This window comes from Bos indicus, chromosome 15 (assembly GCF_029378745.1).
Source record: "Bos indicus isolate NIAB-ARS_2022 breed Sahiwal x Tharparkar chromosome 15, NIAB-ARS_B.indTharparkar_mat_pri_1.0, whole genome shotgun sequence".
In the NCBI taxonomy this organism is placed as follows: domain Eukaryota; kingdom Metazoa; phylum Chordata; class Mammalia; order Artiodactyla; family Bovidae; genus Bos; species Bos indicus.
The window spans coordinates 34,891,572-34,918,779 of NC_091774.1; the positions used below are offsets into that span (position 1 = coordinate 34,891,572).

Below are 27,208 nucleotides of genomic sequence, written 5' to 3' on the forward strand. Positions count from 1 at the left end.
CTAGTCTTCATCCAGGTAAATGTTTTCTCTTTTTCTCTCCTACGCCGCTGGGAAGCTAGCGGCACTGTGTTCCAGTGGGGAACTGGTTTGGCATCATCTGGACGGCGACTGTGTCCTGGGCAGACTCTCCCACTGTTTCTGACAGCAAAGGAACCCAGCACAGTGACAGGTAAGGCCCTTATTTCTTCTGAGTCCTGTATTCATTCTTTGTCTGGAAACGGAGATACAGGCATGCACAAAATGGGTAAATGGCATTTTTCTTTTTGCTGTTTCTTGGTCTCTCTGTCTTAACTCTCTGTTGGTAGGTCTCTTAATTTTTTGGGATTTTTGTAGGCCCAGTAAAAGTACCCCTCTTTGGTGCCAGAGTTCAGAACCCATTGAAAGACAGATGCAAGTCAGGTAGGTAGAAATCAAAATGGTTAGATTGAAAGACATGAGTTAGGTGTTTGGAAATAATGGGTAGCAGTAGTGAGCCTCCAAGTTCTGAATACCAGCTTGGATTTACCCACCAGGCACAGGCGCAGCTGCAGGCAGTCCTGCTAAATTCCTGGTGCCACTGAGCACCTGGAGGAGGGGCCCTCTGCAGGCAGGCACAGCCCAGAGAGAGAAGCCATGAAGACCATGCCTGCCTGCCCAGCCACTCCCCAAAGGAAAGCAGGAGCGGCTGAGGACGTAGAGAGAGGGGCCGGAAGTGTTCCCTTAGGGAAGTCTCTCCATGAGCACATGAAGAGTAGATAGGAAGGATGCTGCCTACTGGTCTGCTGGTCAGCCTTTTGTTGGGAAGTTAGCCTCTAGGACCTCCTGTCTCTCTCCCTCTACACTCTTTGTGGGCCTTTCTCTCTCCATATGTAGTACCACGTCTCCACCTCCTCCTTCTCTTCCTCTCTGGCTATCTGACTTTGTGATCCAGTTAACTGAGGGTTGGCTCTAGGAGAAAGCTGTTAGGAAACCTCTACTCTCCTCTAGCTCAGAACAAAGGAGGGATTTTTGAGGGTGGTAGGAAGCAGGGAAAGAAGACTGAGGAGTGAGCCACAGTGGGCGTGTGCTACAAGTTGTTGGGATGCTCTGATTGCCACTTTCTCTCTCTCTTTTTAAAAAAATATTCATTTGTTTATTTGGCTGTACCTGGTCTTAGTTATAGCATGTGGAATCTTTAGTTGCAGCACGTGGGATCTAGTTCCCTGACCAGGGATTGAACCCAGGCCCCCTGCATTGGGGTGTGGAGTCTTAGGCACTGGACCACCAGGGAAGTCCCGGATCTGATTTAGTCCTCAAGGCTTCCCCCTGCTGCGGGCGTAAGGTTAGCCCCCTGAAGCCCAGGGGTTGAGCTGGGGAGAGTTCTCTCGGAGAAGGAGAAGGGACCATTGGACACAGGCCAGAGAGTCTGCTTCACATTGAAAGCATTTGTAATATAAGCTCATACTTGCCAAACATTTTTCCTGCCTCACCAGGGTATTCGCTGCTCCCTGGGCATGCACTGTGTTCTCATCCCTCTGTGCTTGTGGGCAGACTATTACCTCTGTGCAGAATGCCTTTTCCTTTCTGTTCTCCGTGGAAAAATCCTGATAATTTTTCAGGTCCTAGCTCAGCTGCAACTGAAAGACTCTGCCCTCTTCTCGCCTCCGTTTGCATTTTCTTTCTCTGCAGGGACAGCACAGTGTGTTGTATTGTTATGAGCTGTTTACATGTTTTCCCAAATGCCAAAGATGATGAGCATTTTAAGGCTAGGGACTGTGTCTACTTTCTGTTTTTGTACAGATTTTGTATCTAAAAGGAATCAGTAATGTTTTTATTTGATTTGACTTAACCTGGTTGGGAATCTTCTCAGGGCACAGCTTAGATTCAGAGGTGGTTTGGGGGAGTTTTCTGATGAGACAGTAGCAGAGATCTCAGCTTCCTGCCCTCAAAGTCTTTCACTTTACCTTCCCCCCATCTTTACATCATCTCCATCAGTTCTGGAGCTGGGACCCTGGGCGTCCTCTCCCAACCTGGCCACTAGGGGACCAGTGCGTCCTCTCTGATGAAAGTGGCAAGAACATCTGTTTGTCCCTTTCTCATTCTATAGGATACTTGACGGCATGAGGGGTATTTTAAGACACTGGAGAAGCTTTATACAGTCCACAAAAACAAGAGCCGGAGCTGACTGTGGCTCAGATCATGAACTCCTTACTGCAAAATTCAGACTTAAATTGAAGAAAGTAGGGAAAACCACTAGACCATTCAAGTATAACCTAAATCAAATCCCTTACAGTTATATAGTGGAAGTGACAAATAGATTCAAGGGATTAGATCTGATAAGAGTGCCTGAAGAACCATGGACAGAGGTTCGTGACATTGTATAGGAGGCAGTGATCAAGACCACTCCCAAGAAAAAGAAATGTAAAAAGACAAAATGGTTGTCAGAGGAGGCCTTACAAATATCTGAGAAAAGAAGAGAAGCTAAAGGCAAAGGAGAAAAGGAAAACTATACCCATCTGAATGCAGAGTTCCAAAGAATAGCAAGGAGCAATAAGAAAGCCTTCCTCAGCGATCAATGCAAAGAAATAGAGGAAAGCAATAGAATGGGAAAGACTAGTGATCTCTTCAGGAAAATTAGAGATACCAAGGGAACATGTCGTACAAAGATGGGTACAATCAAGGACAGAAATGGTATGGACCTAACAGAAGCAGAAGATATTAAGAAGAGGTGGCAAGAATACACAGAAGAAATATATAAAAAAGATCTTCATGACCCAGATAACCATGATGGTGTGATCACTCACCTAGAGCCAGACATCCTGGAATGTGAAGTCAAGTGGGCCTTAAGAAGCATCACTACAAACAAAGCTAGTGGAGGTGATGGAATTCCAGTTGAGCTCTTTCAAGTCCTAAAAGGTGATGCTATGAAAGTGCTGCACTCAATATGCCAGCAAATCTAGGAAACTCAGCAGTAGCCATAGGACTGAAAATGGTCAGTTTCATTTCAATCCCTAAGAAAGGCAATGCCAAAGAATGTTCAAACTACTTCACAATTGCACTCATCTTACACGCTAGCAAAGTAATGCTCAAAATTCTCCAAGCCAGGCTTCAACAGTACATGAACCATGAACTTCCAGATGTTCAAGCTGGATTTAGAAAAGGTAGAGGAACCAGGGATCAAATTGCCAATATCCATTGGATCATAGAAAAAGTAAGAGAGTTCCAGAAAAACATCTACTTCTGCTTTATTGACTACTCCAAAACCTTTGACTGTGGGGATCACAATGAACTGTGGAAAATTCAAGAGATGGGAATACCAGACCACCTTACCTGCCTTCTGAGAAATCTGTATGCAGGTCAAGAAGCAACAGTTAGAACCAGACATGGAACAACAGACTGGTTCCAATTTGGGAAAGGGGTACGTACAGGCTGTATATTGTCACCCTGCTTATTTAACTTATATGCAGAGTACATCATGTCAAATGCCAGACTGGATGAAGTACAAGCTGGAATCAAGATTGCTGGAAGAAATATCAATAACCTCAGATACGCATATGACACCACTCTTATGGCAGAAAGCAAAGAGGAACTAGAGAGACTCTCAGTGAAAGTGAAAGAGGAGAGTGAAAAAGTTGGCTTAAAACTCAACATTCAGAAAACTAAGATCATGGCATCCGGTCCCATCACTTCATGGCAAATAGATGGGGAAACAGTGGAAACAGTTGGGCTCCAAAATCACTGCAGATGGTGACTGCAGCCATAAAATTAAAAGGCGCTTGCTCCATGGAAGAAAAGCTGTGACCAACCTAGATAGCATATTAAAAAGCAGAGACATTACTTTGTCAACAAAGGTCCATCTAGTCAAGCTACAATTTTTCCAGTAGTCACGTATGGATGTGAGAGTTGGACTAGGAAGAAAGTTGAGTGCCGAAGAATTGATGCTTTTGAACTGTGGTGTTGGAGAAGACTCTTGAGAGTCCCTTGGACTGCAGGAAGATCCAACCAGTCAATCCTAAAGGTAAACAGTCCTGAATATTCATTGGAAGGACTGATGCTATAGCTGAAACTCTAATACTTTGGCCACCTGATGTGAAGAACTGACTCATTTGAAAAGACCCTGATGCTGGGAAAGACTGAAGGCAGGAGGAGAAGGGGATGACAGAGGATGAGATGGTTGGATAGCATCACTGATGTGACGGACATGAGTTTGAGCAAACTCCAGGAATTAGTGATGGACAGGGAAGCCTGCAGTCCATGGGGTCACAAATAGTTGGACATGACTGAGTGACTGAACTGAACTGAGTAAATTAAACAGAAATGTCAGAAGAAAGTTACAGAATAAGACTGCATATCTGCATGCCAGACCAGGTGATCACAGCTTTGAGCAGAGTTGATTGGGATTATACCTCATCACTGAAAGCAGTGTATTTAGGGAGGAAGAGCCTGGATTTGAGATGGGAGGCAAGTTCAAATTCTAGTTCTGTCTGTGTCTTGTTAGAAGGCCTGGACTTGTGTCTCAGTGTCTGCACTTGATAGCAGCTGAATATAAGAGATGTCACTGCTTCTGGGCCCACTCCGTGGACAGAGCAAGGAAATATACAGGGACACACACTTGTGTTTATACCTACGTATACCTACGTTTGTTTATCTTTTGTAGAAACCATGAGTTTACACTGAATTCAGTTACAATCCAGTGTCAAATGGTCGATTCTAGCCTTCCACCTTTTCATATCTGTTCCTTCCTTCTCTTTTCTAATAGTGGGAAATCTGACTCCTTTATCCTCAAAATATTTACTTATTTGTTCAGCCTCCTGGATATCACCAGTCTGTCTACCACACCGCTCATCTTCTTGGCCAGTGCTGCTGACTCAGACCTTCATGCTTTGGCTGAGTTTCTCCCCAGGTGCTGGTGGGTCACTGCTTGTGGCCCTTCTCTACCCAATTTGTTCTGTTATAAATGTGATTTCAAAAGAATTTTTTTTTTTTTTTGGTAGGCCTAGAGAATTCTCAAGCAGTATGTGTTCTTGCTGGCTCTGATCACTCAGCGTCACTGACAGGTAGGTAACATGCCATTCAGAATGCTGGGCGTTTCTGCCTCAAGTGTTGCTGTTGGGATACAGATGGAAGAGCATAGACGATGGAGTTGGGATAATGATGCCACTGCTGATGTGATCTTAGCAAGTCACTCTACCTTCCTGAGACCATTGACTTGTCTATAAAATATTTTGGGGGTAGTTTTCAGAATTTCATATGATAATACACATTAAAACACTCATGTGAAATAGAGGCTCACTTCCCTTCCTCTGAGTTTGTTTTCTCAGCTGTACAACAGGGATAAAAATATCTTTTGGAGTAGTTGTGATTGTCAAATCATATAACCAACAGTAAATTTATGTATAACATATTCTTATTCATCTAATCTGTTTTGATGTCTAATGTAACTGTTTTAAACTTCCCTGGTGGCTCAGTCAGTGAATAGTCAATGCAGGAGGCCTAAGTTTGGTCCCTGGGTCAGGAAGATCCCCTGGAGAAGGGAATGGCTGCCCACGCCAGTATTTTTGCCGGAGAATCTCATGGACAGAGAAGCCTGGCGGGCTACAGTCCATGGGGTTGCAAAGAGTCAGACATGACTGAGCGACTAAACACATATACACATATAACTATCAAAGCTTTCTACGTTCTCTAGCTTTCTCTTCTCTAGCTGTTTAATCTCAAACTAGCATATTTTTGCTTTGATTTGTCACTCAATCGTGTCAGACTCTTTGCAATCTTGTTTAGTCCATGGAATTCTCCAGGCCAGAATACTGGAATGGATAGCTGTTCCCTTTTGTAGGGCGTCTTCCCCACCCAGGGATTGAACCCAGGTCTCCTGCATTACAGGCAGGTTCTTTACCAGCTGAGTCACCAGGGAAGCCCTGTATCTTTCTACTCCTTTTATCTGTTGCCCTGTCTGTTCTCTCTGTTTATCTTCTCTATTTTATTTAACTACATGTTTCTATTTTTATCTTCCATCTTTATATATAACCAAGGTCTCCATATACTGCTAAATCTAGTTGTGTGTATATTTTTCTAATTTATTTTATGTTTTTATATATTTCTCTAGTTGATCTCTCTATTCCATCTCTTTAATCTGCCCTCACTCCAGTATTCTGGCCTGGAGAATTCCATGGACTGTATAGTTGCAAAGAGTTGGACACGACTGAGTGACTTTCACTTTCACTCTCTATCAAGTCTTTTTTCTCTCACACACTATGTATACCTCTCTGCCTTGGCTATGTATCCATCCATCCATCTATTTGACACACTCAGTCAATACAGTATTAACTGCTGACAGTGCAGCATTTTTTTGGGTTGCGTTGGCTCTTTGTAGCTGCACAGGCTTTTCTCTAGTGGCAGCAAGTGGGAGCGCCTCTCTAGTTGTGGTCCGGGGGCTTCTCACTGTGATGGCTTCTCTTGTTGCAGAGCACACGCTCCAGGGTGCGTGGGCTTCACCCTAGTCGTTTACCACCCCTGGTAGTGGTGGCACGTGAGCTCAGTAGTTGCGACTCACAGGCTCTAGAGCACAGGCTCAGTAGTTGTGGGCTTAGTTGCTCTGTGACGTGGATCTTCCCAGATCAGGGATTGAACCCATGTCTCCTGGATTGGCAGGTGGATTCTTTACCACTGAGCCACCAGGGAAGCCCCAGCATTTTCTTGAAAGTGAAAGTTCTCTCTCTCAAAGTTTATCTTTTTCAAAGCCTGGATTGCCCTGACTCCTGCAGGTAGACTGGAGACTATAGCTATGAGAAATTTATGTTGGTAAGCTCTCTTGCCCAGAGTTGAATGCATTTCATTTTTTAAGCAAAGGGAAATGACTTTCATACACTGTATTTTCAATGTTTTATGTGGAAATTAAAGATGTATACACTGTATCTGTAAATTAATGGGGGCTTGCATTCTTCAACATCAGATTTGAGGAGAACACAAGAGCTGTAACGTGAGAGTTTAAACACTTTATAAATTCTGAATTGTAGATAATTTGATATTTAATGAATTAAAAGCAACTAACTAATGAAGGAAATACCTGCTTTTAGCCTCTGGTTCATATTAGGCAGATTTGTACATATGCTAAAAAGGGTGAGCTGAAATGAATGCCAGCTCTAAGGACTCTCCTGGGCATGTGGTCCCTCACCTCCCCTTTTATAGAGGGGACGAGAAGTGACTAGTTCATCCCTTGTAGTCCTCACTAGCTCTGGGAGAAGGCATTCTTTTCCAAGAATAAGAATAGAGTAATAGGTTTCAACTTTTAGTCTAACTTGAGATGGCTAGTATTATGTAAACCTAGAGGTTCTTCTAATTGCTCATTAATATCAATTTCTTCAAAAATTTTATATTACTAAAACTATTATTTCATATGCGGGTACTTTTGTTATGGTGTTTTAAAAACACAGATGTTGAATTTTTTATTGAGATGTGCTTCATATATGAAATTCACTCCTTTAAAGTGTGCAATTTAGTGATTTTTAGAGTATATGCACAAGGTAAATTGGTTCTGGATATTTTGAAAGTGACTTAAAAGGGTCAAGATTAATATCCCTCTTTCCCAGTCCAGTTCAAGCTGTGACACACCGCGTTTTGTTCGGTGCTCTCTAGACCGCTCTGGAGTTGTAGCTTATGTAACTGTTTGGCATTGCAGCAGAATTTAATTTTGCCTGCTGATGCACAGCGTAATGATCTGCATGTGGAAGACAGTTTGTCTTTGCAAAAGATGGTTTAGACTTACTAAGATAAATGAAGGCTTATAACAGACACAGGCTCATTGTCAGTGGCACCTTGGTAGCTCAGCAGTCCCTTTCACGGGTGGAGACTTTGCCGAGGGGCTCCACTTCCCTCTTGTAAGGAATCCTCATACTTAACACACCCTGGTGAGGTCCAGGGAGGTTGCCTTCTCTCTAGGCATGAAATAAACCAAATTTGCTGTATAGAACTGCGGTATGTCAGTGCTGCAAGGTCACCTGGGTGACACAAAGACTCCACTGATTTATGGTCCCTTATTTTAGACTTGGGCTTCCCCGGGGGCCCCAGTGGTAAAGAACCCCCCTGCCAGTGCAGGAGATGTAAGAGACACAGGTTCGATCCCTGGGTTGGGAAAATGCCCTGGAGAAGGAAATGGCAACCCACCCCAGTGTTCTTGCCTGGAAAATTCTGTAGGCAGAGGAGCCTGGTGGGCTACCCTCCATGGGGTTGCAAAGAGTCAGACACGACTGAGGGACTGAGCACACATTTTAGACCATGAAACAGAGACCCAGAATGTGACGTGATGTGCCCAGTGTCAAAGAGTCATCCAGTAGCAGATCTGGGACTTAAACCCCAAGTCTTGGCCTCATATCCTTTAATGATACTGTTTGGCTTCTGATTGGTTTTTGAGAATAGACCAAGCTGCTCCAGGGCAAGCGATGCTATAAACCTTTATTGGGAGGTCACAGGATGCAGTGGAAGTGGAAAATCCGGCTTCTGGTCCTGCTTGATCCCTAATAAGCCTTGCAATCTTGAAAGTCACTTAATGTCTCCGAGCCTTGGTTAATTTATCTTCCAGAAGAGTGCTGTCTAGGAGAAATATAATGTGAGCTGCATTGCAAAAAGTAAAAGAAACAGGCGAATTAATTTTAATAATTTATTTTGCTTTACCCAGTATATCCAAAATATTATTGCAACATGTAATCAATATGAAAATTCTTAAGGAGCCATACTCTTTGTTTTTGCACTAAGTTTTCACAATACATTGTGCTTTTTTTTTTTTTATCTTCAAAACGTCTCATTTGAACCTCACAATAATCCTGTGATGTAAGCAGGAATAAGACTGACTGACATTGTGATTTAATAGAAAGAGCAATTTCAGAGTCAAGTAACTGGTGCCTTAGCTGCCTGTGGGCACCGTGTGCTGTCCTGTGCTGTGTTACATGTGAGGGTTGGGGAAGCACTGAGAGATCATCCAAGGAGTCACAGACGGTAGATTCATAAGCCAGACTGTAGCCCATGCCCTCTTTTGTTTGACTTCCAGTTAAAGATTTGTTGAACTTGAATGCCTTCTCGACAGCCATGTGCCCTCTGGTTTGCCACAGTCGCCCGCCAGTCTCTCCTTACATCAGTTACAGTGTCCTTCTCCACCATCAGCTTTCCCCTCCAGTCTTCAGCTGGTGAAACTAAGGTTTGGAGAGGAAGTGGTTTGTCCAAGGTCAATAACTAGTTAGCAGATCCAAGAATAGAAGCCAGAGTCACTTGACTCTGAATTTGCTCTCTTTCTGTTAAATCGCAATGTCAGTCAGTCTCATTCCTGCTTATATCTCAGGATTATTGTGAGGTTCAAATGAGCTTAAGTGCTATGTGAATGTGATATGATAACTTTATATTTTCCGCTGAACAGGGCATGTGGTGAAATCATCAGATATTTATAAAGTTTAAACTTTAAATAATTTGCCTTTTAATCTGTTATTTTGAAAAGCTAATATATATTTTTTCTAACGAAAGGTAAGCATTTATTTAAAAAATGTAGAAAACGGAGAACCATATGTCTTGCACAAGGTGGATGTTGAATAAATATTTGTTGAATGAATTAATGAAAAAATAAACTCACTTTTCCTGTTCTTGACAAACTGTTAAAAACATTTGGCCTTTTTTCCTATTTATAGAATTAAAAAAAAACTTATGTATTATGCTATACCTGAATTTGGTATCTTGCTTTGCTCTATTCAATATTGTAGGGTAAGAATAATACAACTTCTTTGAACCACTTTTTTCCCCCAGACTCGGGTTATTTTCCATCATTTTGGGCTAATGTTTCTTCATCTCTTTTGTTTCCCTTCTGTTTGTTTAAAGATGCAGGAGAGCTGTATGTTTGGGGAAGCAACAAACACGGGCAACTGGCTTCCCAGGCTGCTTTCCTCCTTCTGCCCCAGAGAATAGAAGCACGTTGTTTCCAGAATGAAAAGATCGCTGCTGTCTGGAGTGGGTGGACACACCTGGTTGCTCAGACAGGTGAGAGAGTGGCAGGGAATTTGTGGTTGGAAAGAGCAGCTGGGGGACAGCTGTCTAAATAGCTATGAATGCTCGGGATTAGGTAGGTTGGTTTTCACTGATGAAAAGCTTGAAGGACTGGGAAGGGGAGGACCTGAGATCTATTAATAGTTCTGCAGTCAGTCAGATGTGTGGCTTTACTTCTCTGGATCATAGATTTGTACCCAAAAATGTGAGGCTGGTTTAGGTTAACTCCTTGTGGTTCTAAGGGTCCATGAGGTTTCGAGAGGCAACAGGCACCACCCAGAAATTTGTCCAGGTTGTTGGGAGGGTCTTTGCCTTGTCATAGCTAAAGGAGTGACTCTATTTGCATTTCCACCTGAGTCTAAATTCAAGGCATCAGAAACTTAAGTTAAATGTTCAAGATTGAGGCAGAGCATTATTTTGAGTCATAGCTGGCATGGTATTTTGGTTTGAATTTTTATTAACCCTAACAAACTGTGTACATTGATTCGAATATCTCACGTGTTCCCTCAGACCTCACTTTACCAGGCCAGGCCATCCAGCTTTTGGCATCTTTATCTTTTCTTGATTCATCTTAATTGTTTCTCATCTCTCTCTTAGGGCATTTCTTCTTTCCTAGTCTTCATATTCCTGACAGTGTTCTCAGGGTTTGTTTTTTCATGGCTGTCCTTCTTCCCAACCTTCCTACAGCTCTTGCTGACTGACACAGAGTTTCCCAGGCCGGCAGGTTGTGATTCTTAAGATCCATTATCGTGTCAAGGCCTTCTGAACTTCAGGGGTTCTCAGGAGTCCCCTTGCCTGCTCTTGGCCTGCTTGTTAGCAACACGCCGATCTGTAGACCCCCAAATACCTCATGACTTATTCCAATGCCTTCTGACTTCTGTAGGTTTTCAAGTCCGCTTCAGTTATCCTTGGTTAACACACACTACATGTTTGAACACACAAACATAGGCTTAGGAGTATTTACATCCATGATGCTTTTAATTGGTTCTTAAATTTTTTTTAAAGATTGCTTTGAAACAGAGGCCTGTATAACCAAGGTGTATTTAAACTTTCTGCATTTACTTTTTCAGAGGGTGCTCTAATGGTGTCATTCATTTGGAGGCAAATCATGACTTTCCTCACAGTAGTTCAGACTGCTTAAAGATTGGGACCATCTACAGAAATTTATCTTAAAGAGACTCTCTGAGCATAGTAGCTACTTATTTATATAATTGTTAACTGTTTCTCTTCTCCTCCTGATAGTGAGTTCTGTGAGAGGAAGCCCCATATTAGTCTTGCTCACATCTGTATCTCCACCACCTCCCAAAGAAAGTATTCATTGGCTGCATTAAACCTGCTAGTTAAAAGAGACTAAACATACTCAAATGAGGCAGGGTAGACTGCGAGGATTTCTGACCTCTTAAGAGGTCCATGATCAGAAGGCTTCAGTTTGTCTCTTTGAATTTGGTTGTTGTTTATTGGGAACCTTTTGAGCAGTGGGCTAAGCTTGAAGAAACGGAGGAGACGGGCCATGCTCTGTCGGGGCTTCCCAGGTGGCGCTAGTGGTAAAGAACCCGCCTGCCAATGCAGGAGACATAAGACACACAAGTTCAATCCCTGGGTCGGGAGATCCCTTGGAGAAGGCAATGGCTACTCACTCCAGTATTCTTGCCTGGAGAACCCCATGGACAAAGGAGCCCAGTGGGCTATAGTTTATGGGGTTGAAAAAGAGTTGTTCATGACTGGTCACTTGGCACGCATGTATGCCCTGTCCCTGCCATGTGTGGACAGGCTTAAGAGTACAGAGACAGAAGGTTTTACCCATCCGCCCACCATACAGATGGTGAGGATCCGATTATGTACCATTCCTTGTGCTTGGTCCTAGTCCTGCCCTCAAGGGGCCCACTGTCAGTGGGGGAGACAGGCTGGCGTCCGATTTCAGTGCATCAGTGGAGCCAAGTCACCATGCAGAGGGGCACAGACACTAGCAGTCGTGTGAGTCACTGGGTGTTAACAGGTAGGCGTTTCATGCTTAGTCAGTCTCCAAAGGATTGCAGTGCAGCAGGATACACTTACTACCAAGCGGTAGTGGGTTTAGTTGAGTCTGTCAGTAAGCCTGTTAGCTGGTTAGGCAGCTGACTAAAGAAAGGCATAGAGATGTTGCTGCTTTGATTCTGGCTTTGCACCGTTGGAACTCACTCTGATCTCCACGTCTGGGCCAACAGCACGGCCCTCGGGGTGGGAGGTTGGAACCCATGTCCCTGACACTGCCTGAGTCATCCCAGCTTCTCTGTGGGGCTCAGCTTCAGGTTTCTACCTCCCCTTGAAAGCATGGTCTTTGGGTAAAGTTTCAGCTGTTTAATTAACTTGTTGATTCGGATCTCTTGTTTGTGCGCTTTGTCCCTTTCCCCTTTCTCCCGAGTGCAGAGTGGTTGGAAGCTGGGCTGTTGGAGTGGCCTGGTTGCCGCACTGAGTTTTGGGTGGATGAGAGTCCCCTGCTGTTTGATTCACCAGTTTTATCCTCCTCCCCAGCAGCCGTGGACCCCTTTGCCCTGGCACGGTGTCATTGAAAAGAAACAGCCAGGGCCTCCAGTTTAATCAGACCCAGCTGCTCATGTTAACGGGAACAAGATTTGCTTACAGGATCAGAAGCAACTCATTATTGGAACAAGGAGTTATTTGATTCGAGTTGTTTTCACAAGCTCCAGAGGAGAATGGTTCCTGGGACCTACCTGCAGCCACAGCAGCACAGAAAGCTGCCTCCTGTCTCATTCTGTGAGGCATTAGGGTGTGATATTGATTAAAAACAGCTTATGGGCCGTGACCATGGATCTGCCCAGTAAGGTGGGCTGGATTGGGTTAGGATGAGAGCGGGGAAGTAGACAGTGCTCTCTCCTTACTGGTGTGAGTACTTACTGGTGTGATAGTCCCTACACCAGTGACTCCCAGCCACAGGCCACTTTGTACCTTGGGGGATGTTTGCAAGGTTTCAGAATGTGTCTGGTTATCACGTCTGGGATTGGGGTGCTACTGGCCTCTACTTGGTACAGGCCAGGGATGCTGCTAAATGTCCTACAACGCAGAGGCAGCCCCACAACACAGACACCCAGCCCCAGGTGTTGGTGGTGCCACCGTCAAGGAACGCTGCCCAAGACGGCCACCCCCAGTGGAAGGTGCTGAGCGAGGGCAGGTCACATGGTACCAGGACAACTTTTAGTTCATGCATATGGGACTCTGGGATGCAGTCTCTGCCCTCCCCCATCAGGAGTCTGGTGCCTGCCTGCAGTGCTTGCGATGGAAAAATACTTTTCTCCGTTAGTCAGAAGCACTTGGAAAGAGTCCAGGAGAACCTGTTCTAATCTGGGAAAGTTGGCAAGGTACCTGTGTCTCAGGCTGGTGGAGCTGCATTCTAGAAACCTTTCCCAAGCTGCTTAATGTCCCTGATCATTGTTCTCGGGAACTTCATGGGACTCCTGGGTGACTTTATCCGGGCTCAGTGACCTGCAGCTGTCTCCTCTGAGATTCATGATTTCCTGGCCTGAAGTGCTTCCTGTGAGGACTGGATGGCAGCTCTGGGTGCCTTCTTAGTTGGTGACCTTAATGAAGTCACTTCACCTGTCTAGGCTCAGTTTCCTCATTTCTCAAGTCAGGATGTTAAAACCTACCTCCCTTCTGTAAGCAGCTGTGTAGGGTTCAAATGGGTGTATCTGTTGAATGGTGCTGCTCTGTGTGCTGTGCTTAGCGGCTCAGTTGTGTCCAACTCTTTGCAACCCCATGGGCAGTAGCCTGCCAGGCTCCTCTGTCCAAGTAATTCTCCAGGCAAGAATACTAGAGTAGGTTGCCATGCTGTCCTCCAGGGGATCTTTACAAACCAGGGATCGAACCCAGGTCTCCCACGTTGCAGGCAGATTCTTTAGTCTGAGTCACCAGGGAAGCCCAAGAATGCTGGAGTGGGTAGCCTAATCCTTCTTCAGGGGATCTTCCCGACCCAGGAATCAAAGCAGGGTCTCCTGCATTGCAGGTGGATTCTTTACCAGCTGAGCTACCAGAGCAGCCCATGAATGATCCTAACTAATTGTAAAATGCTGCATATACCTAAGTGGGGGTGGCTGTGGTTAGGGTGTGTGAGTATAATATTAAGGAATTAGCAGGTGCTTTTAGAAAGGCTTCTATTTCAGCAGAGTCTGTGCAGCGCTGGAGACAGGGCTCATGAACTGGCTAGGGATGCCTTGCTTGAGCTCCAGCTCTGACAGGCAGTTTTCTGAGGGTTTTCACTTACATGCAGCAGGCATGTAGCTCTCTGATATAATCAATATAGGATTGTCATGGCCTTACAGGTAGGTTTCCCTGTTAAAAATCTCTGGTCACACTCTTCTTCCTTCACCCCAATTTGTAACTGTATACTTCCATTTGCATTCTTTTTAAAAAAGTATTATCATTTGGCTGTGCTGGGTCTTCACTGCTGTGAGTGGGTTTTCTCTAGTTGTGGTGAGCGGGGGCTACTCTCTAGTTTCGGTGCGTGGAGTCTCGTTGTAGTAGCTTCTCTTGTGGCTCCCAGGCTCTAGAGCGCAGGCTCAGTAGTCATGGCACATGGGCTTAGTTGCCCTGTGGCATATGGGATCTCCCTGGACCAAGGATTGAACCCGTGTCCCCTGCATTGGCAGGCAGATTCTTAACCATTGGACCAGCAGGGGAGTCTCATTTGCATTCTTACTTGTTTAACATCTAGGCTGTAAATTCCATGAGAGCAGTGTTTGTTCACAGCTGCATCCCCAGCACCTGGCGCAGGCCTGGGCACATGGGAAAAGATAAGTAACTAACTGCTGAATGAATGAACAAATGGTGAGGTAGAGAGAAGCCTGGTTTTGGAGTCAGACAGGCCGAGCTGTGACTCTCAGCTCTGCCAGCTTCTGACTGTGTGGTGGCAGCTCCACCTCTCCCCGTCACCAACCCCCCACCCCCATAGTTCAGGCCTTGTCACCTCTTGTGGGGTCCCACAGCGGCCCCTGCTGGTGACCTCATCTTCCCACATTCATGCAGTCCCTCTCACCCACTCTGTTCCCCATCTCTCAGTTGGAAGATCTTTTCAAGCCCATGTGTCAAGTTCCAGTGTCTTCCCATTGCTCTTAGGATAAAGACAAGTCCTTAGTGGCTACCAGGCCCTGCACGGTCTGCGCTCTGCCTGCCTTTCCAGCCCTGTTTCTGACCATGCAAACCCTTGATCTCTAGCTGACCTCTCCTCTGGCCTGGGTACCTGGAATGCATCCTGTATTTCCCATCATAGTGCTTTTGCTACTGATGTTCCTTCTATTTGTCACACTTATCCCTGCTCTCCTTCTTCATTTTGACTTAGTTACATCCATTTCCCCCACCCCCTGGATGTCAACTTAATCATCACATCCTCAGGGAGGCCTTGCCTTGACATCCCTGACTCATCACTTTTCCCTTTTATCTCTTCTCAAGCACTACAACCTCTCTTTTGTGCTATTTTCTATAGGATTCTTTAACTCATTTCCATCCCACTAGATTTTAAACTCCATCTGGACAGGAGCCACATTTGTTTTGCTCAGCATTGTGTCCACTGTGCTTAGCAAAGTACTTGGCACATCTGGGGTAGGTACTCAGTCCATGCTGGACAAATGAATAAGCCCAATTTCTCTGAGCTTATTTCCTCATTAGGAAAGCAGGGAAATTTTGCTGACCTTGGATGAGGATTAAATAAGATGGTGTATCAAAGCTTCCAGCATCCAGCAAAGGACTGGGCTTATGTCGGTTCAGTATACCTTAGCTTCCTCTGTCCTTTGAAACTGGAACGATCAGGAGGTCAAATGCCCCGTATCTTCTCTTTCCGGCAGAGGTCTCTGTGGGGCTGGATCTGAATGTCTCTGGATCGGTAACAGGTTGACTCAGGACTCTCCTGGTGAGTGCAGAAAGATCAGTGCTTAAAGATGCTAAGTGCTGGTTGCTGGTGATTTATTAGAATTTCATGGAGAATGATTTACATGAGATCCAAACCTTAATATAGGGTTGGTCAGAATGTTTAGAGCCCAGTTGCCTTGGGGATGCTGGAAGTGTTCCCTGGGCCATGCAGTATCCCAAAACAGCCTTGTGGTCTCACGCAGGCTATGGACTGAAAAAGTGAGCCCCAACACAGAGTTCTTGACATTCTTCACTCTCTTCAATGTCACCTTAAAAGGTCCTGAAGTCTTATCTTTTCAAGAATCAGAAATGGAAAGAGAAACTTCCTCACTTGGGAAATGAGAAAACTGAAACAGAGAGGCAAGAAAGTGCATTTATGGCAGCATCGAGGCTGGAAATTCAATTCTACTTTTCAGTAATTTTTTCCCCTCCTCCCTTCATTATCTTCCTGGTTCTTGGTTATATCCTTTTAGTTGAGATATTTTTTATTCTTTCATTTCTTCAAAGTGGGGAACTGCATGGCACGTGTGGAAGGGACCAGATCTTAGCCATTCTCCTTTCTTCAAGAGTCACAGATAGAGAAATATTTTATTGCATTTGATGTCTAAGCATTAGTGAAATCCAAGCCCAGTCATTGATTCACACTAAACTGAGTTTATAAATATACTTAATGCTGATTTTTCTGTTTGGGGGCCAGGATCCCTCCAGAATAGGGTGATAGTGTATATTACTCTGTCTTCTTTGGGACCTGATATCATGAAACCCCAACCGAGCTCAGGAGGTTCTGACCTCATGGGCTCTGTATAAAGCAGGGGTGTTGGAATTCTTGATGTTTGTGCTTTAGAACTTTGAAAACCCAAACGTTGAAAGTCACACTGAACCCAAAGGACTCTTTGAAGTGGATAGTTTTTGCTTCTTGTTTAAACCACAATTTTTTATCCTAGAATCCTTAGCATGTCAGGAATGGATGAGAACTTAGATCTCATCTGCTCTGACTCTCTCAGCTTGCCTGCTGCCAAGTCGCTTCAGTCGTGTCAGACTCTGTGCGACCCCATGGACTGCAGCCTACCAGGCTTCTCCGTCCATGGGATTCTCCAGGCAAGAACGCTGGAGTGGGTTGCCATTTCCTTCTCCAGACTCTAGATGGCAAAACTGAAGCCTGAAGAGTTGGAAGCACAGGGAGTGAGGGTAGGAGGGAAAGCGGAACTGGGGCCTCATGGCCTGGGTCTAGTGCTCTTTACACCTTGTCACTTTCTCTGCAGAGATGAGGAGGAAATGTGCGTGATTTAACTACACACACCCAGCGACCTAAACCAGGAATAATAGTTCCTTCTGTACATGAAGTTCAGCCTCAAGAAAACACCAGTTCTTACCTGAAATGTGTAGCCAGAAGTTCCTTTAATGGATTTGCACATGGAGTAGAAACTGGGAACTGGTGCTCCGGGAGCACAGGTCTGGAGGCCATCCCAGGACTCAGAGAAGCAACTCCTTTCCCATAACTCCTATAGCATATTATTACCTTATAATAAGATAACGGTGGTCCTAGCTCTCGCCGACCACTTTTATCACTGTCAAATGCTTTCACCTCCATTTTCTCATAGGAAGGTGTGAAGATGGGTGTTATTATCCGTGCTTTCCAGATAGGTCCCTACTCAGTTAACTGTACTGCCCTGGTCACGTAGTTGGACATAGTTAAAACTTGAACCTGGTCTTTTGTCCCCAAACCTGCTACTCTGACTCCAGGAAGCACATATCTCAGAATGCTCTAACCCATGAACCAAATTTCTTTTACTCTTCAAAGAAGCATCTTTTCCCAATGTTTGCCCATGACTCTGGCAAGCAGCAAGGAAGAAAATTCCTAGTTATCCTTAATCCTTCAGCAGGTGTTAGTGGAATGCTTGTATGTTAGTCACTCAGTCGTGTCCGACCCTTTGCAACCTCATGAACTGTAGCCCACCAGGCTCCTCTGTCCATTGAATTCTCCAGGCAAGAACATTGGAGTGGGTTGCCATTCCCCTCTCCAAATGGAATGCTTACCTAGATGAAATTAGACTATGCTATAGACTACAAGGAAACATAAAATTTGGAACTACCTTCAGGAATTTTATAGTTGAAATATTTAGTAGAAAAATTATAAAATATGGCAAAGAGCCAGAGGAGTGGCCCAGATACTGAAGGTTCTAGGGTTTCAGGGGAAAGGGAGGTCAGTGTGGTCACAGAAGGGTGTGAAATCCTTTGGGAAGGTCTCATTTTAATGTGTAGAGGGTTTGGGACTTGGTTCTGTTGCTTTCTCTTTGTCCTCTGGTAAGACACAGAACTATCTGGTCCCCTTCTTCCCATCTGAGCAATAGCAGGTTATGGACAGGATATCCAAAGGCCATCCCAGCTCTGAAATTCCATAATATTAAAAAAAATAAAACTGACCTAAGGAAATTATCATGGATACATTGGAAGATTAAGTGTAATGCCATTCATTGCAGCCTGATTTATAATGACAAAAACAAATGCCTGGAAACAAATGAAATTGTAGGGGGTTTGGTTAAATAAATTATGGTACAAACATGTTGGAATATATACCCACTATATAGAATGTTTTAGAAGGATATTTGGAGAAGGCAATGGCATCCCACTCCAGTACTCTTGCCTGGAAAATCCCATGGACAGAGAGGAGCCTGGGAGGCTGCAGTCCATGGGGTCGCTAAGAGTTGGACACGACTGAGCGACTTCACTTTCACTTTTCACTTTCATGCATTGGAGAAGGAAATGGCAACCCACTCCAGTATTCTTGCCTGGAGAATCCCAGGGACGGGGGAGCCTGGTGGTCTGCCGTCTCTGGGGTCGCACAGAGTCAGACACGACTGAAGCGACTTAGCAGCAGTAGCAGCAGAAGGATATTTAATAACAGAAGAATATGCTCATGATATGGTAAGTAAAAAGGGTAGATTGCAAGGTTACTGTACTACAACTTCTATTTTTTTTTTTTTTCAAAAAGAATGTTTGTATGGGTGAATTTTCTTTTGTATTTTCTATGCTGAATATGTAATTTTCAGCCTGATTATATCCCCCATAAATGTCAGTGAATAAACTTTCTTGTCCCTCAGTGCAGGGAACTGGCCCCTTTGCTGGTGTATTCTTGTGTGTATATGCCCTTGACATCACTTCCATGGGCCTCGTTTGGGAGGTAGCATGGAAAAGAGGCAAGAGACTGTAGAAGGAGGCAGGAAAGCACAGGTCTATTTTTGGCTCAGTCATGAGTCAGCTTTGTGGCCCGAGGAAACTTTGTGACCTTTCTGCACATCCCTGAGCCTTGGTTTCCTCATCTGAAGAAGGGAATTGGAGGTCACAAACAGTCCTTTGAGCTCCAGATACACTCATTCCTAAAAGTGGAGAATTTCTTCACTGTCATGGAACCAGCTGAGAGCTGATTCAGCTGAGAGCTTAACCAGCTGATTCCTTGAGCCTGGGTCCTTTCTTTCTCTTTCATTCCTCTGTACCTGGATTTAGGTGGCTAGCTGTAAGATCTCTCCCATTCAGACTTGGGGATGAGACTGAATCGGGTTGAGCAATAGGGCCGAGACCAGAGGGTGTAGTGACAGTGTTACACCACTAGAGGGGAGCATTGTTTGACTACTTGCCCTATCTGCTCTGCAGGTGAAGAGTGGCCTTGATTTGCCTCAATTTGATTTCAGATTCTAGAATTTTAGATTGAAGAGGACTTTGAAGACGATCCAGCAGAACTCAGTTATGCATATGTGAGGTAATAGAGGCCAGAAAAGGCAAGGGACCTACTTTAAGTCACATAGGTTTGTTTGTTTGTTTGTTTTTTCTGGGTCTTTATTATAGAGTTTAGAAGAAGGCTATAGACAGAGCTAAGAATGTGATCAGTTGCACGTGCAGAAGGTGGACCATTTCTCCTAATTGTGCAGGAATCCGAGAGATCTGCTTGTGTACACATTCACCCAGCTCTTCTGGCCAGGTGCCAAGAGGCCTGGAGGTACAGAAGAAAAGATAGAACAAGACCCCAAGGGGCAGCATCTGGTGGGGAAACCCATGCAAACACGTGATGCTACCCATGTGTCTTCCTCGGTCTCTGTCACCCTCCTGTGGTCTGCCTAGCCTAGGATCCGGGCTGTGGTAGTGCTCAGGGGCTGGTTTCCTGAAGACCTGCAGACATCCTCGTGAATGATGTCCTCCAAGGGCAGGAGGCACCTGACCGTGTCCAGTTTGTTATTTCCAGTGGACTTCTGCAAGCAGTACTCACATGTTCACATGTCCTCTCTTGCCATTTCTTGAGGTTTGCAAGGAATCCTGACACTTTATTTGCCACCTTCCAAAGGTTTTATTTCCTTGACCCTGGGTTGACTTTACTTTTGGTTTCCAGGGTGCCCACTAGCCCTAAGCATTGTGGTAAAGTAGAATTGTGCTCTGGTAGGACTCCCCTGGTGGTCCAGTGATTAAAACTCCATGCTTCCAATTGGGGGGCTTGAGCTCGATCCCTGGCTTGGAAACTAAGATCCCACATGCTAAGCAGCATGGCCAAAAAAAAAAAAAAAAAAACCCACCCAAACGAAAAAGAACACCCCACCCCCCACATAAAAAAAGAAATAGAACAAAATACCAGTGCAGAAATGGGCATGGGTCTGGGAGCCGGCAGCTGTGTGACCTTGGGCAGGTTACTTCCTTTCTTTGGGCAAGGAAGTCAAGCTCTCAGCTGCAGCTGTGTCATCTCTGCTAGAGAGCTGAAGTTTTGGCATTATTTTTGGCTTTTGTGTTTGGCAGTGAATACCCATTGATCCGTGGTCTAGAGGAGTGCAGTGTCTGTCCAGCTGCAGCAGAAGCAAAATTTACCCTTTGAAGTATGTGCCTTTCTATAAGGGCCTTGCAGAGGGCCTGGCCAAAGCCAAGTTCAGCTGGTCCCACGAGGCCACCAGATGGCAGCAGTGGGCAGACAGATAGCCGTCGGGTGAGCTGATAAAGCCAGCATCCAGAGTTAGAACTAGCAAGGTCAGAGCTGAAAGCACCCCAGAGGTCACTCCCAGGCCCAGAGAAAGAAGTAGGGTACGTAAGATCTCTGGCTTCCCTGGTGGCTCATTGGTAAAGAATCCACTGGCAATACAGGAGACTTGGGTTTGATCCCTGGGTTGGGAAGATCCCCTGGAGAAGGAAATGGCAACCCACTCCAGTATTCTTGCCTGGGAATCTCATGCACAGAGGAGCCTGGTGGGCTATAGTCCATGGATTCACAAAAGAGTCAGACATGACTTAGTGACTAAACAACAGCAACAGTGCCTAAGGTCTCACTGTGCGTTAACACGTGATATCTCCTCGCTTGTTAGAACTGAGATTGGTTTGTTTTCTAGCTGGCCGCCGCACAGGAAGAACCAGGGGACAAAGACCTAGGCCAATGACCAGGGACCCGGAGGTGGGAAGGGAAGGGGCAGGAGTTAACTGTCCGCCTTGGTCTTGATCTCTTCGAGCGTCTGGTCTTAACGGTCTCTACCCTGCCACCCTCAGTAAGGACGGCGTCCATTGTCTTTCTGCTCCCCTCCTGCCTGCACAGTTGTCCTCTGGTTCACAGTTCTCCTATCAGGTTGTACCAGGAATCTTTGTCAAGGGTCATCTCAGAGTCCCTACACCCAACAGATCTGCAGTCCCAGGGCCTTGCACATTGCAGTAAGTTAGCACAATTGGTTGAACAAAAAAAATTCTCTTAAAAGAATTTCTCAGGGGGCCAGAGTAGGGCAGGGAACCAATCTTGCCAAGCATGTATCATGTTCTGGGTACATGCTAAGTACCCATGCTCTGCTGGGTACACATCCATACTTCCCAGAACGCTCTGAGGTGGGGTTCATTTCCTCTGCAGTCCAGGTGAGGAACTTGAGGCTCAGAAAGGCTGAGTGACTTGTCTAAAGTAACACAGCTAATTAACCAAGCAGACACTGGAAGTGTGCTCTGTTTGATATCAAAGGTCAGACTCATTTCTTTTGCCTTTGCCGCCTCCCTTCAAAGTGACTGCCTTTGAAAAGTACCAAGTGACTCCCCAGGCTGGAGGGCAGAGAGGAACAAATAGGTTTTTCTCTTCTGTAGAGAAAGCTGGTGGTGGGCTGCTGGGGAGAGGGGGCCTGAGAAGCAGTGAAGGGCAGGTGTTTGTGGAGCAGGTTCGGGGGTGGCACCTGGCGGTGGAAGGCCATCTGAGAAGAGCCCAAGTGCCTTTCGTGTCCAGGGCAGGACTCCAGCAGTTCCCTCTGCCGGGCGTGCTCGTCTCCCTGAGCCCTGCCTGTGTAGCAGCTGCCACACGCCCGTCGCCCTCTGCCACTGTCACCTCTCACAGGGGCCTTCCCTGCCCACCACGCCGCAGGTGGCCCCCTCGCCTGTCTCAGACGCAGTCTACTCTCTGCCTGCCTTTATCTTCCACCCAAGCAGTTTTCAATGCCTGAAACCACAGTATGGTTTGTTTACTCATTTGTCCTCACTCTCCCCTCACCAGGTCTGAGCAGGTTAGGTGAAAAAAACCTGTCTGGTTTATTCTCCTCAGCTCTCCCCTGGCATAGAAAAGGGCTCCGTGAGAGTTAGCTGCATGGGCGCCTGGAGCTTTGGATGTGGGAGAGATGCTGTTTTTGGAGGCTTGCACCCAGAACTGGATGACTTGGCCCGAGGCCCTGCCCTCTTCCCACCTTCTTGGAGAGGCCCAGGGCCAGAGAGCTTCAGCTCCTTGAGGCTGACGGTGAGGCCTAGTGCCCCAGGCTTGTGGGGCCAGCTCTGCCACTGCACGTCTGCCAGACCCTGCCTTGGGCCCGTGGCTGCCCAGTCTGTCCAGGGGAGGCAGGGGTGGGGGCCCACCCTGCCGCGAGCTCACAGGATGCTTCTGGGAAGGGCTCCTTGGCCCCTGGCAAGAGGGCTGAGTTTCCATTCAGAGAACCCTCCTCCTCTTTCCTGGTGGGGATTGATCTGTTCCAGGAGCTCTCTAAAAGTGAGCATTAAGTGACCGGGCTGTAATTGCACCATCATTTTTAGGTTCTTGACAGATGGCACTGTGCTTGCCCTTCCTCTGGGGACCTTGCCTGTCTCACGGGAATGCTCAATAATCATAGTGACAGCCAGTGCCTTAAAGTGCTCTCGGATGTGGGCCAGGATGGAATTGGCCCACTTTGAGGAATCTTGGATCAGCTTTTTCCTAATCTAAGAGTGACTTTCTACTTCAGGAGGAAGCCTGATGCAGCCAAAAGAGCCCGGAAGAGCCAGGTTCAAGTCCTAATTTGGCTGCTCATTGGCCGGGTGATCTTGGGCTAGTCGTTTAGCCTCTCTGGGCCTGAATTTCCTCATCTGTTAAATGAGAAGCATGATCCCTAATTTGGCTCCCTCGAGGGGGAAATATCATGTCATTCATTCATTTGCACACTCCTTCCTTCACATCCTCACTCTACCATTCAACAAACACTTGTTGAACAGGCTGAGGGGAGAGGAGGGCGTTCCAGGCAGGAGGAATCCTGGAAACAAAGGCATGGCAGCAGGAAGTGCTCGCTGGTGCAGTTTGCTTACCATGGGGCCAGACGGGGTCAGCAGGGACTGGAATCCCTCGAGAACATAGGTATGGCTTTATTCTGGCTTTGCTGTGAGCAGTGGGAGGAGTGGCTGAAGGTTTCGGGGAGGGGGTGAGAGACGTGAGCAAGGGAGGGAGGCCCTGCCTTGGAGTGGCTCTTACAGGCAGCTTTCTGCTCCGGCCTCTTCTCTGTGGCTGATTTTGAGGTACTCCGGATTCTCAGGGGGTCCTCTCCCCTGTGATCTGACTAATAGAAAGTGCAAAGCAGGCGGGCGCTGGAGTCACCTGTCTCGCTGGCTCGCCCTCTGGGGAGCTGTCTCAGGCCCCGGGGACCGCGTCACATTTCCTTCCATCTTGAATCATTGGATGAGCAGCTTTGGGGTTTCTCCCACACCTCCCTGAGGAGATGAAGGGTGTAGGGGATGGTTATTCGTGTTTACCAAGGATGCACTGTGTGCCAGGCGTTTTGCCAGGGCTTTGCAAAATCGTCTATTTAATCCTTACACAAAGTTTGCCGAGCAAGGCTCCCTCTCCATTATGTGTGAGGAAGAGAGGTTAAGAGACGTGGCCTCACCCCACCTAGTTACTTGGCCTTACTTTGCTCAGTGTGAAATGGGGTCGGCAGTGTCACCCTGTCAACTGGAGGGCCTTACGAGGAGGATCAGGTAAGATCCTGGATGTGAAGGCATTCTGTACAATACACGAAGATGCTGCGTGACAGGACTGCTTCCCAGAGAACTGCTTGTGACTCCCTTGGGCCTTTCCTGCCTGGTGATAGAAGGTTCCAAGCTCTGGTCTCTCTTCTGCGCACCTTCCCCTAGCCAGCCCCTGGGCCAGGGGCTCTGCTCAGCACTGTTCTCATTTAGTCTGCAAATATGAAGGCATCACTCTTCTTCAGAAAACTCTACAGTGCAAAATTCATATCAATGTATGCTTACTTTTTGGCCATTTTGGTGAAAACAGTAAGAAGTCATGGAATTTTAATGCTGGAAGAGACATTCTCATCCTTACTTGAAATATGAGGAAACAGAAGCCTGGGGAGATGGTCCCACAGCTCATGGACACAGGGCCAGGATTAGAACCCAGGGGTCTTGAGCCCACGGCCCTTTCACTGCCCTGCAGCACCTCTCATGAGAGAGACTTTAATTGCTTCATCTCCTTTGTGGAGGAAGGAAGAATCCAGTTTAATAAATTTCATTACACCAGCCCCTTTATGTAACAGGGCTGTTTCCGGGTCCTGGCAGATGGTCCATAGTAACAGTGCTTTGCTGATTTGCTTGGAGCTGATCCTCTGCAATGAAAAACCCCGTGCAACAGATGCCTTTCCCAGTCCCTGGCCTGGGAAAAGCCAGCCGCTTGGGGAAGGCACTGTAGCTTCACCATCTCTCATGGGACCTAGTGGCAGTCCCCGGAGGTCATCTTAAACCAGCTTGGGTTTTTACAGAAGGGTCACATTGGTGCAGTTTGTTGGTGGGTGGGGTACTGGTAAAAAGGATGTTTCTTCTGGGGCCTGAGGGACAGATGGGCTCAGGGAGCAGAGTGGGAGAGATCAGATGTGGACGGGGAAGACAGGCTGTCCCTCTGTGGATCTGGCCTGGTGGCCCTTCACACCATGAGGCCTTGGACGCCCAGGTGAGCAGTTGGAGTGTAACTTGCAGCCCCTTTTGTTGAAATTACTGGGACTCCATGTCTGATTATTTTCCCTTTCCTGATGAGTGCTTGATCATGATGGTCCTCCTTATGGCCTCTTCTGGTGGTGCTCCTTACTGCCATTGCTTGAGGCAAGTGGGACATTCTCGGGCACCAACAGTGAGTGGGTGTCACTTCTACAGACTCTTCCTGACCTTGTCCTGCTTCTCAGGTCTCCCTCTTGCAGGGTCCTCCAAGGTGGGGGTGGGAGAATGGCCCCCCCCCCCCCCCCACTGTGAGTGCAGCTCTTTTAGGGCTCCAATAGGTCTTTAACAAAAAAATTTTTTTAATGCCATGTGGCATGTGGGATCTTAGTTTCCCCACCAGGGACTGAACCCCTGTCCCCTGCATTGGAAGTGTGGAGTCTTAACCACTGGACTGCCAGGGAAGTCTCCCCAGTAGGTCTTTTACACTCACCTCCCCAGTGTTCTACCCTGGAGAATCCCATGGATGGATAAACCTGGTGGGCTGCAATCCATGGGGTTGCAAAGAGTCAGATGCAACTGAGCAACTGGGCACACACACATGCCGCTGAAGAACCTGGGATAGTCCCCGGGTTTAGAAGAAATTCAAGGCACCATCCAGAGTCAGGTCCCAAGGTGTTCTCGCCGGTTGATCACAGGCTGGCATCCCAGGACAGGATGCTTTCCCTCCGTGCTCCTACCCCTGGGTGAATTTTTTGCCCTCCCAAAGTTCAGGGGCAACATCTGCCTCTCTGCTTGAAGATCTTAATCTGGGCCTCCTATTAACTAACAGTTCAGTTTCTCTTTGAAAACCAAGGATGCAAATAGTATTGTGGGATCTCTTGGGGTTTCGGAGGTGGAATCCTGGTTTCGACGCCACGGTGAGTTCTGCAGGATGCCCTGGCCCCAGGTAATGGTTTTTTCCTGCTCCTGGTCCCGTTGGCCTCAGGTTGGCCTGCAGGGGGCGCTGTGTTCACACAGCCGAGCGCCGGGAATTCACCCAAGGGACCCAGGCAGCGCCTCTCTGCAGGCCCAGGCATGCTGGAGAACTGCGGCTTTTCCTTGGCCCTGCCGGATCTCCCAAGTCTCATTCCCAGCTCAGCCTCCAGCTTGGGCACCGTGAGTCATCGTCATCAGTGGAAAACTCGGCCTCACCAACAGCTGGGCGCAGTGCTTGGCCTTTTTTCTTCTTCTTTTTTTGTAACTTCACAGAGATGGAAACTGCTGATGATCATTTGCAAGAGACAGCAATTGAAGGCGAAGTTCAGGGCCAGGACGGCAGTTCTAGGTGGGGAGAGGAGAACTCTGAGATAAGGGTGGGGATGTGTGTCTTTCCATTACCTTGCCCTTGGGCCTTCCAAGAAGCCATGCTAGGGAGGCAGGCAGTGAGGGGCTGTGTGGGCCTCACTGGTCTCTGTTCTTTTCTGCCAAGGAGCCCAGGAGGCCTTGGGTAGTTAACTGATGCAGGCGACAATGAAAGCTTTGATAGGTTGACGGAGGTTTTTCTAAGAATCTGTGAGGAGAATGTGCTAGAAGTCAGAATGACCTGAGTTCTAGTCCTGTTTTGCTTCTAAGCCACTACGTGACCTTGGGTCAGTCAGTCACTTTGCTCACTGGACTGCACTTCTCCGGCTGAAGCACATGGTGGGGGTGGGGTTGGAGTCCCTTGAGGACCCTTGCTGCTCTGGTGCTCTGTGAGTCTGAACTGAATGTAAGGATTTTGAGCCCACAGTCACCTTCAATAGTTGAAGCCTGTAGCTGTCCTGACGCAGTGAGCGCCGCTCATGGACAATCACACAGGTACAGGTTCCTTGTTAGTGTTCAGTTGCTAAGTTGTGTCCAGCTCTTTGTGACCGCATGGACTGCAGCACACCAGCCTTCCCTGTCCATCACCAACTCCCGGAGCCTGCTCAAACTCATGTCCATCAAGGCCGTGATGCCATCCAGCCATCTCATCCTCTGTCGTTCCCTTCTCCTCCCACCCTCAGTCTTTCCCAGCATCAGAGTCTATTCCAGTGAGTCAGCTCTTTGCATCAGGTGGCCAAAGTCAGCTCTTTGCATCAGGTGGCCAAAGTATTGCAGCTTCAGCTTCAGCACCAGTCCTTCCAATGAATATTCAGGGTTGATTTCCTTTAGGATT

The 27,208-nt window shown here is 46.8% G+C and overlaps 1 protein-coding gene across 2 annotated transcripts in view; it reads left to right on the forward strand.

Moving 5' to 3' along the window:
* SERGEF (secretion regulating guanine nucleotide exchange factor) overlaps nt 1–27,208 on the forward strand; it is a 248,168-nt gene that overhangs the window by 19,314 nt on the left and 201,646 nt on the right. For both annotated transcript variants that reach the window (XM_070803581.1, XM_019975581.2), the window contains exons 6-8: nt 56–169; nt 4,953–5,015; nt 9,814–9,972. In XM_070803581.1, coding sequence (XP_070659682.1) covers nt 56–169; nt 4,953–5,015; nt 9,814–9,972 — 336 coding nt within the window. The remainder of the gene's footprint in view (nt 1–55; nt 170–4,952; nt 5,016–9,813; nt 9,973–27,208) is intronic.